General features: G+C 47.1%; 1 protein-coding gene across 1 annotated transcript in view; it reads left to right on the forward strand.

Annotated features, from left to right (window-relative positions):
* The window catches only part of TEX14 (testis expressed 14, intercellular bridge forming factor), a 144234-nt gene that overhangs the window by 84713 nt on the left and 46099 nt on the right, over window positions 1–13422 (forward strand). The window contains exons 9-13 of the mRNA XM_050764814.1: window positions 533–656; window positions 2717–2895; window positions 9261–9412; window positions 11792–11982; window positions 12427–12577. Coding sequence (XP_050620771.1) covers window positions 533–656; window positions 2717–2895; window positions 9261–9412; window positions 11792–11982; window positions 12427–12577 — 797 coding nt within the window. The remainder of the gene's footprint in view (window positions 1–532; window positions 657–2716; window positions 2896–9260; window positions 9413–11791; window positions 11983–12426; window positions 12578–13422) is intronic.

Raw genomic sequence — 13422 nt, forward strand, 5'->3', positions numbered from 1 at the left:
CGTAAACCCGGGAGGCGGAGCTTGCAGTGAGCTGAGATCCAGCCACTGCACTCCAGCCTGGGCGACAGAGTGAGACTCCGTCTCAAAAAAAAAAAAAAGAAAAGGAAACATCGTATACAAATGGTATTTGTGGCCGGGCGCGGTGGCTCAAGCCTGTAATCCCAGCACTTTGGGAGGCCGAGACGGGCGGATCACGAGGTCAGGAGATCGAGACCATCCTGGCTAACACGGTGAAACCCCGTCTCTACTAAAAAAAATACAAAAAACTAGCCGGGCGAGGTGGCGGGCGCCTGTAGTCCCAGCTACTCGGGAGGCTGAGGCAGGAGAATGGCGTGAACCCAGGAGGCGGAGCTTGCAGTGAGCTGAGATCCAGCCACTGCACTCCAGCCTGGGCGACAGAGCGAGACTCCGTCTCAAAAAAAAACAAAAAAACAAATGGTATTTGTTTAGAATGTGTTCAAAAGGCCTATGCCCATTTTTTCATTATGTCCTCCTCTCCCCTGCCTTTTCTGAAGCTTCTTTTCTTTTGCAGCAAGCTACGGCACCCCTACCTGCTACAGTTGATGGCTGTGTGTCTGTCCCAGGACCTGGAGAAAACTCGCCTTGTATATGAGCGCATCACTATTGGCACATTGTTCAGTGTCCTTCATGAACGAGTAAACTGCTGTTTCCATGGATTTTCCATTGCTGCCCTCCCAATTTCTTCCTTCCTTACCCTCTTGCCCCAGCTGTGGCGATCCCATTGCTGTATGCATGGAAGATAAATATCTTTATTCTTTTGCTTTATAGGGGCTGTGTAACATGCTATTTAAGGCTGATAAGCACATGGTCAGAACTAGTATGGTTGTATTATTGTCAGTTCTACTTTTTTTTTTTTTTTGAGGGACAGAGAGTCCCTCTGCTGCCTAGGCTGGAGTACAGTGGCGCAATCTTGGCTCATTGCAACCTCCACCTCCTGGGTTCAAGTGATTCTCCTGCCTCAGCCTCCTGAGTAGCTGGGATTATAGGTGCCCAACACCGTGCCCAGCTAATTTTTGTATTTTTTGTAAAGACGGGGTTTCACCCTGTTGGCCAGGCTGTTCTCAAACTCCTGACCTCAGATGATCCACCCACCTCGGCCTCCCAAAGTGCTGGGATTACAGGCTTGAGCCACTGTGCCCGGCCTGTCCTGCTTTTTTTTGAGACGGGGTCTTGCTCTATTGCCCAGGCTGGAGTACAGTAGTGAGATCATAGCTCACTGTAACCTCCAGCTCCTGGGCTCAAATGATCCTCCTGCATCAGCCTCCAATGTAGCTGGGACTACAGGTGCATGCCACCATGCCCAGCTAATTTTTTTTTTTCGAGACAGAGTCTCCTTCTGTCTGCCAGGCTGGAGTACAGTGGCATGATCTCTGCTCACTGCAACTTCTGCCTCCCTGGTTCAAGCAATTCTCATGCCTCAGCCTCCGAAGTAGCTGGGATTACAGGCACCCCCCACCACACCCAGCTAATTTTTGTATTTTTAGTAGAGACGGGGTTTCACCATGTTGGCCAGGATCATCTTGAACTCCTGACCTCAGGTGATCCACCCGCCTCAGCCTCTTGAAGTGCTGGGATTGTAGGCTTGAGTCACTGCACCCAACCCCCACCCAGCTAATTTTTTAAATTTTAGTAGAATCATGGTCCCACTATGTTGCTTTCCCAGGCTGGTCTTGAACTCCTGCCTTAGCTTCCCAAAGTGTTGGGATTACAGGTACGAGCCACTGAGGCCAGCCTAGTCCTGCTTCTTTATCAGACATCTAAGAGTGCAATGGACCCAGAGAACACAGACACCTTTTGACTAACTATAATCCAGCAACCACTGGCTTTATTTTCCTACATTTTCATTTGTGCTCTGCCAGTTTTTTCTTTAGAGGCCTGTATCACTCCCCTCTCACCTCTCAAGTTTCCTTGGGGTTGCGAGACATCTTTCCTGGCTTGTATAGAGTCCCTGGGAAGGGTGCTTTGGCCTGAGATGTGGGTTTAGAGAGCTCTTGGAGTATTTAGGTTTTTTCCTCCGTAACTTTGCTCTAAAGATTCTAGATATAAATAAGGAGACCCCAAGAAGGGCCCTTCCCCCAAATGGCTTGCCATTCCTTCTGCCTGAGGACATCCTATTCTGTTTTTTTGTTTTTCCCCCTTGAGTGAGGGTATTACCTTAAAGACCATTTCTCTGGGGGAGAGACCCATTAAGACTTTAGTCAGCCAGGTGCATTGATGTGAGTGACTTTCTGTCCCCTTAGAAAGCACTTTCTGGCTCATCTGACTGGGGTAGGACTTAATTGGTTATCTGCATCCTGCAGGGTCCTTTGAGCTTCTAGGTTCTCCCCAGCAGCTTGGGCTTGGACAGGGAGGGGACAGGGCAGGTTTACTGGTGGTATGGGGGGACCTCCCCTGTCAGTTTTCCCCTGGCCAATCCTGGATGCACATAACAGACTTTGAGAAATTTATTTTCATTTTTTGTGGTATGAAGCAGCTCAGCTGAGGGAAAGGAATCCAGGTTTGGATCCAGGGGGCCTGAGTCATTGGGACGTCAGGCCTTTCACTTAGCCTTGCTGAGCTTTAGGTTCTCCATCTCTAAAATGGGGATCCTTGGTAGCCGTGAGGATCATATGGAAAGACTGGAAATCACAAAATGCTACAGTGTCAGAGCCCCAGTCCTTTTTTTTTTCCTTGGCATTTTATCTCTTGCTTGCAGCGATCCCAGTTCCCAGTGCTGCACATGGAGGTGATCGTGCACCTGCTGCTCCAGATATCTGACGCCCTGAGATACCTGCATTCCCAGGGGTTTATCCACCGCTCCCTCAGCTCCTATGCTGTCCATATCGTCTCCCCAGGTGAAGCGAGGCTGACCAACCTGGAGTACATGTTGGAAAGGTGGGCACAACATGGAGTGGAACTTTGTCCTGAAGGCAATCTCCCTTGGGGACCTCTCCTGTAGAGATAGAATCTGATCTGGGTGGGACTCCTCATTGGTGAGATGAACCTGCCCATCAGTTGATGAACCTGTCCCAAATGCCTTACCCTGTCTGCCAAGGCTAGAGGAATTTGGAGACATTTTAATAAACATTTAACAAGTATGATCTCGTATTAGCTAATGTGTATAAATGCTATAATTATCCACTCCAACATTTTTAGTGGCTTTTCTTTTATTTATTTATTATTATTATTATTTTTTTTTTTTGACGAGTCTTGCCCTGTTGCCCAGGCTGGAGTGCAGTGTCACAATCTCTGCTCACTGCAACCTCCACCTCCCGGGTTCGAGCAATTCTCTTGCCTCAGCCTCCCGAGTAGCTGGGATTACAGGTCCTCACCACCACACCTGGCTAATTTTTGTGTTTTTAGTAGAGATGCAGTTTCACCATGTTGGCCAGGCTGGTCTTGAACTACTGACCTCAGGTGATTCGCCCACTTCGGCCTCCCAAAGTGCTAGGATTACAGGTATGAGCCACTGCGCCCAGCCCTTTCAGCAACTTTTAACACAACAAGGTATATTTCTCACTCACATTGCAATCCAGTGTGTGTTGGAGGCAGGGACAGTGTTCCCTGTCACTCTAATCTGTAGCTTCACCACCTTTCAGACCTTGATCCCCCACTGCATTCTTTGCATTGCCAGTCAACAAGCAAGAAAGAACATGGAGGGGACACAGTGGGGTTTGGGGCCAGTCTGAAATGGGTATGTTACTGCCTCCCACTTTGCAGTGGCCAGAGACCAGTTAGCTTCTACTGGAGGGAAGCTGAACTGTCCCTTAGCTGTGCATCCTGGAAGGAGAGAAGGTGATGGGTGCTGATGAGCCTAGTGGTCTGTCACACCTACATCTGGGTCAGGCACTGGCCTGGATAGATGGAGGTCACTCTCTGCCCTCAAGGGGCTCAGCACAGTGAGAGAGGCAGTCAAAATTCAGGAATTGGTAAGGGGGCTTAGTTTCCTGTTGGCAAGAGTCAAAGTCCTCCTGAGAGCCTCCAAGCTTTGAGAGGCAGAGGCTCTCCCCTGTACTTCCTTACTGCCATCCACAGCTCTGAGCCTTTGGGCCAGTATTGGTTCTGCTCTTCTGTGAGGCCTTGGCCACTGGGCAGACCCCTTGCCTAGACCCACCTACTTCCTTTTACCCTTGTCTGCCACCTACCCATCACTGATGCTTTGTTTCTGGTCTCTTACCAGATCTTTGCTTGTCACATACTCTGTAACTTCTCTCAAAGATGAAAAGCTCCATGAGGCAGGGATTTCTGTTTTATTTACTGCTATATCTCAGATGCCCAGAACAGGCCTTTGCATTTGTGCCCTGAACATACGTTTTTTGAACAAATGAAACAAAAAAGCTCTCACTTCCCCAGACCTGGAGTGCCTCTTGTCCCTCTGCATGGAGAGGAGGCAGAGGTCAGGTTGTGCTTGGCCTTGTGGGCCCTGGTGAGGAGTTTGAATTTTATCTTAAGAACACTGGGATGTGTTCTTAGGATAGGCATTTTTGAGCATTATAGTGTCACGGATGATTTGTAGGTTAAGATCCTTCCTCTTGGCTGGGCATGGTGGCTCATGCCTGTAATCCCAGCCCTTTGGGAGGCTGAGGTGTGTGGATCACCTGAGGTTGGAAGTTTGAGACCAGCCTGACCAACATGGAGAAACTCCATCTCTATTAAAAATGCAAAATTAGCCAGGCGTGGTGGTGCATGCCTGTAATCCCAGCTACTCGGGAGGCTGAGGCAAGAGAATCTCTTGAACCCGGGAGGCAGAGGTTGCGATGAGCCGAGATTACACCATTGCACTCCAGCGTAAGCAACAAGAGCAAAACTCCGTCTCAAAAAGAAAAAAAAAAAAAAAAATCCTCCCTCTTGCTCCTGTGTATGGAGAAGGGGCTGTGATGGGGCAAGAGAAAGCAGGGGAGCCGTTAGGGTATGACTGGAGCCATGGCACTTTTCTGGATGAGAACAGGCAGAGGCCAGATAACTGTCACTAGTTGAGCTGCTCAGCTTCATATCTGGTCCATTTTTAATCTGAGTTAAAAGCTTTCAGGGTCTCATTATTGCCTGCAAGATTAAGTCCAGACCCCTTTTCAGGGAGCAGAAGCCTTCCCAAGTGGGACTCCACCCATAGTGCCAATCTCCTAACTGCCCCTTTCCCTCCTGACCATCTGAAGGCACTTTCACTACACTGCTGTCTGCATCTGGAATACCTGGCACACGCCAGTTTAGCCTTTTAAACTCACTTCAGAAACAGTCTCCCAACACTCTCTGTGTAGTCTATACTGATGCCCTTATCCCCTGAGGCACTTTGCATATTCCTCTCCTCACTTGCATCACGCAAATGTACCACAGTCATTTCTATACAAGTGTGTCTGCCCCACCAGATGGGGAGTTCATCACCAGCTCTGGGCCTGCCACATGTGGTAAGTGCTCAGTAAATATTTTTCATTTTTTATTTTTATTTTTTTATTTTTATTTTTTTTTTTTTTTTTTGAGACGGAGTCTCGCTCTGTCGCCCAGGCTGGAGTGCAGTGGCCAGATCTCAGCTCACTGCAAGCTCCACCTCCTGGGTTCCTGCCATTCTCCTGCCTCAGCCTCCCGAGTAGCTGGGACCACAGGCGCCGCCACCTCGCCCGGCTAATTTTTTTTGTGTGTTTTTAGTAGAGACAGGGTTTCGCCATGTTAGCCAGGATGGTCTCGATCTCCTGACCTTGTGATCCGCCCGTCTCGGCCTCCCAAAGTGCTGGGATTACAGGCTTGAGCCACCACGCCCGGCCTCATTTTTTATTTTTTTGAGACAAGATCTTGCTCCATCGCCCAGGCTGGAGTGCAGTGGCACGATCTCAGCTCAGTGCAACTTCCCAGCGTCAAGCGATCTTCCTACCTCAGCCTCATGAGTAGCTGGGACTACAGGCACATGCCATCATATCTGGCTAATTTTTGTATTATTATTATTATTATTATTATTTGAGACAGAGTCTTGCTCTGTTGCCCAGGCTGTAGTGCAGTGGTGAGATCTCGGCTCACTGCAAGCTACACCTCCCAGGTTCACGCCATTCTCCTGCCTCAGCCTCCCGAGTAGCTGGGACTACAGGTGCCCACCACCATGCCCGGCTAATTTTTTGTATTTTTAGTAGAGATGGGGTTTCACCATGTTAGCCAGGATAGTTTCAAACTCCTGACCTTGTGATCCGCCTGCCTCCGCCTCCCAAAGTGCTGGGATTACAGGCGTTAGCCACCGCGCCCGGCCAATTTCTGTATTTTTTATAGAGATGGGGTCATGCCGTGTTGCCCAGCCTGGACTTGAACTCCTGGACTCATGCGATCTGCCTCCCAAAGTACTGGGATTACAAGTGCGAGCCACCACACCCAGCCTTCTTTTTTGGGGGTGGGGGACACAGGATCTCTCTCTTTTGCCCAGACAATAGTATAGTGACTCACTACAATCTCAATCTGCTGGGCTCAGGCAGTCCTCCTGCCTTGGCCTCCCAAAGTACTGGGATTACAGGCGTGAGCCACTATACCTGACCAGTAAATGTTTCTTAAATGATTGGATGACCTAGTTGAAGGAAGAATTTGAAATGGTTCAGAGCAGGGTTGACCTCTCTGGCTATGTGTGTTGGGGAGCAGTGGAAGCTAAGGGGTGTGCACTTTTGTCAGTGATGGAGCGCCATCTGATGTAGAGAGAAAGGTCCCACAGTTTCTTCTCCTTTTGCTCTTCAATAGAAATGTGAATCCTAGAATGAAATGGAACTTTGGAAATGGCCCAGCCCAATGCTGTCCTTATATAGTTGAGGAAACTGAGCCACCCAGGGGTGAAGCAATAGTGTGAAGTTACCCAATTGATTGGTTAGAGACATAGATGGGCCTTAACCAGTTGGCAGAGGATGTCTCCAGGACATAGGGGCAGAATGGATTGGAGGTTGAGGACAGGAACACCAGCCAGGAGACCATGAGACAGGGCCTAGTGGTGACCATGGAGCCAAAATGGGAGGGAATAAAGTGAAATGCATGGAGTTGCTGGGGTCAACAACTGGCCAAGTGAGGGGGTAGGAGGTAACCAAGGGTCTGTGAATGTCTAGGAGTGACCTCAGGATGGAACTTCAGGTAGAAGTGTCAGAAATGTCAGTCAGCAAGCCATTGCAGGTGAAACAACATACCCTTCTTTGAAAGCTGATAACATGAGTTGATTATTCATCAACCCAAAATAGCCTTCAATCCCACATTTATTTTTGGTAACACTCTACTAGGGCATATCAGTTTGTTGAATGTCATTGTCAAGGACGGTGTTCCATCTCTTGGTATAAAAGTGATACAACAGTTTCTCCTACCCTTCAGCTCCTTCTTTTTTTTTTTTTTTTTTTTTTTTCGTGACAGAGTCTTGCTCTGTCTCCCAGTCTGGAATGCAGTGGTGCAATCTCGGCTCACAGCAACCTCCACCTCCCAGATTCAAGTAATTCTACCTGAGCATCCTGAGTAGCTGAGATTACAGGCGCGTGCCACCATGCCTGGCTAATTTTTGTGTTTTTAGTAGAGATGGGGTTTCTCCATGTTGGCCAGGCTGGTCTTGAATTCATGACCTCAAGTGATCCACCCGCCTTGGCCTCCCAAAGTGCTGGGATTACAGGCATGAGCCACCACACCTGGCCTTTTTTTTTTTTTTTTTTTTTTTTTTTTTTGAGACGGAGTATCGCTCTGTTACCCAGGCTGGAGTGCAGTGGCTCAGTCTTGGCTCACTGCAACCTCTGCCTCCCGGGTTCAATATAAAAATATTTATGTATTAAATTTGTATGCATATCCACACTGTTCACACTATACCAGGCCATAGGTGACTTTTCAGCAATACAACTAAAGTCAATACTAGCTTTTACACCTTCATGACTTCATGAACTGACTGCCCTCTATCCAAAGATTTACTGGAAGAAACTTTATTTAGGGAAGTTTGCTCAAATCTGAGAAGCCCATCTCATCCTCTAAAATCTGTCCTTTTTCCAGACTAACAAAAAACTTGCTGTCACTTGCTTTTTAAAAGCTTAATTCTTAGTTATCAACTGCCAGTCATTAAGTCTTGACTGAATGCCTCCCATAATATTCATACTAATTCTTTACATGAAAGAGCGCTTTATGGCTCACCAAGTGTATCTACATCCATGATCTCATTTGATTGTCATGACAGCTGTAGGCTGAAGTCAGTGCTGAGTTTACCCTGAGGACTCTTGCTGGGCCAGAAGACATTTAGGATGCTCTGACTTAGCTCTTAAGGAGTCTGGTTGGGAAGATGAGTTATTTAAGCCTATGAGTGAACCCTTGAATGCTAAACTGAGAGGGCGCATTCTCAAAAGGGCAGGAGTTCAGAAAAGAAATCATGAGGAGTTGGAGAAGTCCCAGATGGCTTTGATAAAGCAGATGGGGGTTGAGGGGGCTCTTGAAAGAGTTTGCATTCATTTATTCAACAGCAAGCATCAAGGCCCTGGTGTAAGCCCAGGAGTACAGTGATAAAGGCAGATGAGGTGCTTACTCTCATGGAGCTGACTCTCTAGAATGGAGGGGAGACATAATAAACTAAATAAATGAACACAAATTCAGATAATAAGTGCTCTGAAACCAATAAAACAGGACTACTTTTGGCAGTCAGGGAGGGCCTCCTTGAGGAGTGACTTTCAGACAAATAGTCACAAGTAGCTAGTCACCCTAGGATCTGTGGGCAGGGCATACCTGGCAGAAGCTGCCAGTGCAAAGACTTGAAGGGCTAATGTGCTAGGTATGTTGGAGGAACTGAAAGAAGGCCCCTGTGACTTGAGTGGAGTGGGTGAGCAGTAGAGTTGCCAGATGAAGTTGGGGGAGAGGGCCTAGGTGGAACAGTAAGGAATTGCAGGTGTTGGAACAGCTCTGAAGCAGTGTGGATTAGCTCATTGTCTAGCTAGGTTTCCAGGAGCTCAAAGAGGTTGTCAGCCTTCAGAGGCAAAGTTTTCACAAATGCAGTATGTTGATTAAAAGACCCACGAGCCTGGCCAACATGGCGAAACCTCATCTCTACTAAAATACAAAAATTAGCTGGACCTGGTGACACACACCTGTAATCCTAGCTACTTGGGAGGCTGAGCAGGATATTCGCTTTAACCTGGGAGGCAGCAGAGGTTGCAGTGAGCCGAGATCACGCTGCTGCTCTCCAGCCTGGGTGACATGACAAGACTTTGAATGAATGAATGAATGAATGAATGAATGAATGAATGAAAGACCCTTTAAGGCATGAGCCCTGACTTGTGTGTTTCCTTCCCTAGCAAGGACAGAGGTGAACAGAGGGACCTGACTCGAGTGCCCCTTCCTACCCAGCTGTACAACTGGGCCGCACCAGAAGTGATCTTACAGAAGGCAGCCACAGTGAAGTCGGACATCTACAGCTTTTCTATGATCATTCAGGAGATTTTAACAGGTAGATCAAGATCATTAATGGTTGACCAAAGTCCCTATTCTTAGATTGTATTTTTCTCCCCCAACAGGAGTTACTTACTTGTATGAAAATAACAGACTTACTAAAAAGAGATTTCTTGGCTGGGAGCAGTGGCTCACGCCTGTAATCCCGGCACTTTGGGAGGCTGAGGCGGGTGGATCACCTGAGATCAGGAGTTCAAGACCAGCCTGGCCAACATGGTGAAACCCCATCTCTACTAAAAATACAAAAATTAGCTGGGCATGGTGGTGCATGCCTGTAGTCCCAGCTATTTGGGAGGCTGAGGCAGGAGAATCTCTTGAACCTGGAAGGCAGAGGTTGCAGTGAACTGAGATAGCGCCACTACACTCCAGCCTGGGTAATGAAGTAAGACTGTGTCTCAAAAGAAAAAAAAAAAGGACTCAGCAAAGCCCATCCATCTGCTTATCAGTGACAATGCATTTAATCCAAACAAAATATTTATTTTTATTTTTAAAATTTTTTTATTTTTTACTTTTTTTTTGAGACAGAGTCTTGCTCTGTCACCCAGGCTGACATGCAGTGACTCGATCTTGGCTCACTGCAACCACTGCCTCCCGGGTCTGAGCGATTCTTCTGCCTCAGCCTCCCGAGTAGCTGAGATTACAGGTGCACACCACCACACCCAACTAATTTTTGTATTTTTAGTAGAGATGGGGTTTTAAAATATTGGCCAGGCTGATCTCGATCGCTTGACCTTGTGATCCACCCGCCTCGGCCTCCCGAAGTGCTGGGATTACAGGTGTGAGCCACCACGCCCAGCTGAACCAAACTTTTTAACCTGAATATTGGTATCAGTACTTATGATCTTTGTGAGGTATCCCTTGAGAACTTGTAAATTAGGGGGAAAGACTAGCCTCTGAGAAGTAAACTATGAAATTAAACACACCCTGGGTCCATTAGATGTATGAACAGTGTCACTTGAAAGAAATGGATGTACTTCCAAACCCACTGCTCTGATGTGGAGAAAGTAGTCACATATCTGAAGATGGAAAGAATCCCTCAAGAGGAAGACGTACACACACAGTAAAATCACATTCATTAAGGGCTCCTTTTTTTTTTTTTTGACGGAGTCTTGCTCTGTCGCCCAGGCTGGAGTACAGTGGCGGGATCTCGGCTCACTGCAACTTCTGCCTCCCGGGTTCAAGCGATTCTCCTGCCTCAGCCTCCCAAGTAACTGGGACTACAGGCGCATGCCACCATGCCTGGCTAATTTTTTGTATTTTTAGTACAGACGAGGTTTCACCATGTTAGCCAGGATGGTCTGGATCTCCTGACCTCGTGATCCGCCCACCTCAGCCTCCCAAAGTGCTGAGATTACAGGCGTGAGCCACCACGCAAGACTTTTTTTTTTTTTTTTTTTTTTTTTTTTTTAAGATGGAGTCTTACTCTGTTGCCCAGGCTGGAGTGCAGTGGTGCGATCTCAGCTCACTGCAACCTCCGCCTTCTGGGTTGAAGCAATTCTCCTGTGTCAGCCTCCCAAAATAGCTGAGATTACATGTGCTCGCCACCACACCCAGCTAATTTTTGTATTTTTAGTAGAGATGGGATTTCACTGTGTTGGCCAGGCTGGTTTCAAACTCCTGACCTCAGGTAATCCACCCGCCTCAGCCTCCCAAAGTGCTAGGATTACAGGTGTGAGCCACCGTGCCCGGCCAAGGTCTGCTTTTGTATAGTGTTTGCAGTCCCAGAGGCAAAATGACAATATATGTGAGATGAGTATTGGGCTCCCGTGCCAGCGGGGAGCCCATATGTACGTGTTGCCGACACTGTTGTTTCCTATCTCTGTGGCAGGGATCTCCCTGGTAAATGGGTAAAGTGGCTTCTCACTTATGAATTGACCTTCCAGGTAGTTTTTTTGTTTGTTTTTTGTTTTCTGTTTTTGTTGCCAGGCTGGAGTGCAGTGGCACAATCTCAGCTCACTACAACCTCTGCCTCCCAGGTTCAAGTGATTCTCCTGCCTCAGCCTCCTGAGTAGCTGGGAGTATAGGCACCGGCCACCATGCCCGGCTAATTTTTGTATTTTTAGTAGAGAGGGAGTTTCACCATGTTGGCCAGGATGGTCTCAATCTCTTGACCTCGTGATCCACCCACCTCGGCCTCCAAAAGTGCTGGGACTACAGGCGTGAGCCATCGTGCCCGGCCCCTCTGGGTAGTTTTCCTACAGAAAGAAATTAATATATAAAGCAATGAATTGTTTCTAAAGTACAGTGGGTTAGAAAAAAAAAAATAAAGGAGTTAAGTAACTTGCCTAAGGTTACCCAGCTTCATCTAATTTCTTTTCCCCCCACTCTACTCTCTGATTTCCTAATGTTACTCCTTTGTATGACTTTTTCCTTACAGATGACATACCCTGGAATGGCTTAGATGGCTCAGTTATTAAAGAAGCCATAGTGTTGGGGAATTATTTAGAAGCTGATGTGAGGCTTCCGAAACCTTATTATGATATTGTTAAGTTGGGCATCCACATCAAGCAGAAAGACCGAACTATGAACCTTCAAGATATCCGGTATATTCTGAAGAATGATTTAAAGGCAAGCCCTAAAGTTGTTGGGAGTTTATTTCTGCTTACCTAACTCAGGAAAGTAGGGAGTTAGAGACTAAGAAGAAGCTGGAGACCAGGTTATAAGAAATTTTCGAAATTCTCATTTTATTACACTATTTCTGTGTTCTTGAGAATAGCCTAACTGCTTAACTTGGTGAAAGCAGCATGGAACTGAGGAAGGGAGCTAGGGAGGTTCAACACATAGGCATAGTAGGGGCACACTGCAGGCACTTAGTGGAGATTCTATGAATGGTAGCTATTATTATTGCTTTTAAGGTACTGGCAATTACAATAAACTAGTTAATTAGGACTAAAGTCAGTCTACCCAACAGGACTAAGAGGGAGTTTATCAGATACTTAGATGGTTTCTAAAGCACCAGTGACATTCAGGATGACTGAGACTATGTCCTTGACAATATTCCCTGTGTTACAGGATTTTACTGGAACCCAGAGAACTCAACCAACCGAGAGCCCCAGAGTGCAGAGATATGGACTCCATCCTGATGTCAATGTCTATCTAGGACTGACTTCAGAACATACCAGAGAGACCCCTGACATGGAAATCATAGAGCTAAAGGAAATGGGTATGGCCTTAATTCACAGGTTGTGTTACTTTGACACAAATGTGTTCTGAGAGTCACATGAGCTACAACTAATTGACTCCTCTAAACTGTAGATATAACTTGTTTGTTTGTTTTGTGAGATAAAATCTAGCTCTGTTGCCCAGGCTGGAGCGCAGTGACACAATCTCAGCTCACTGCAACCTCCACTTCCTGGGTTCAAGCGATTCTTATGCCTCAGCCTCCTGAGTAGCTGGGATTACAGGTGTGTACCAGCTTGCCTGGCTAATTTTTGTTTTGTTTTTGTTTTTGTTTTTGTTTTTTTGAGAAGGAATCTTGCTCTGTCACCCAGGCTAGAGTGTAGTGGCAGGGTCTCCGCTCACTACAACCTCTGCCTCCCAGGTTCAAGCAATTCTCCTGCCTCAGCCTCCTGGGTAGCTGGGATGACAGGGGCATGCCACCACGTCTGGCTAATTTTTGTATTTTTAGTAGAGGCAGGGTTTCTCCATGTTGGCCAGGCTGGTCTCGAACTGACCTCAGGTGATTTGCCTGCCTCGGCCTCCCAATATGCTAGGATTACAGATGTGAGCCACTGCACCTGGCCTAATTTTTGTATTTTTAGTAGGGACAGGGTTTCACCATATTGGCCAGGCTGGTCTTGAACTCCTGGCCTCAAGTGATCTGCTTGTCTTGGCTTCCCAAAGTGCTAGGATTACAAGCATAAGCCACCGTGCCTGGCCACTGTAGATGCAACTTATACTGGGAAAAGATGGATGCCTTAGGAAGAAAATCAAGATCCTTGGAATTATTAAGGTAAACTTTTTAGGCTCCATATATATATACCTAGTGTGGATCTAGAACTAAGTCAT

The sequence above is a fragment of the Macaca thibetana genome, chromosome 16, assembly GCF_024542745.1.
Source record: "Macaca thibetana thibetana isolate TM-01 chromosome 16, ASM2454274v1, whole genome shotgun sequence".
Taxonomy (NCBI): domain Eukaryota; kingdom Metazoa; phylum Chordata; class Mammalia; order Primates; family Cercopithecidae; genus Macaca; species Macaca thibetana.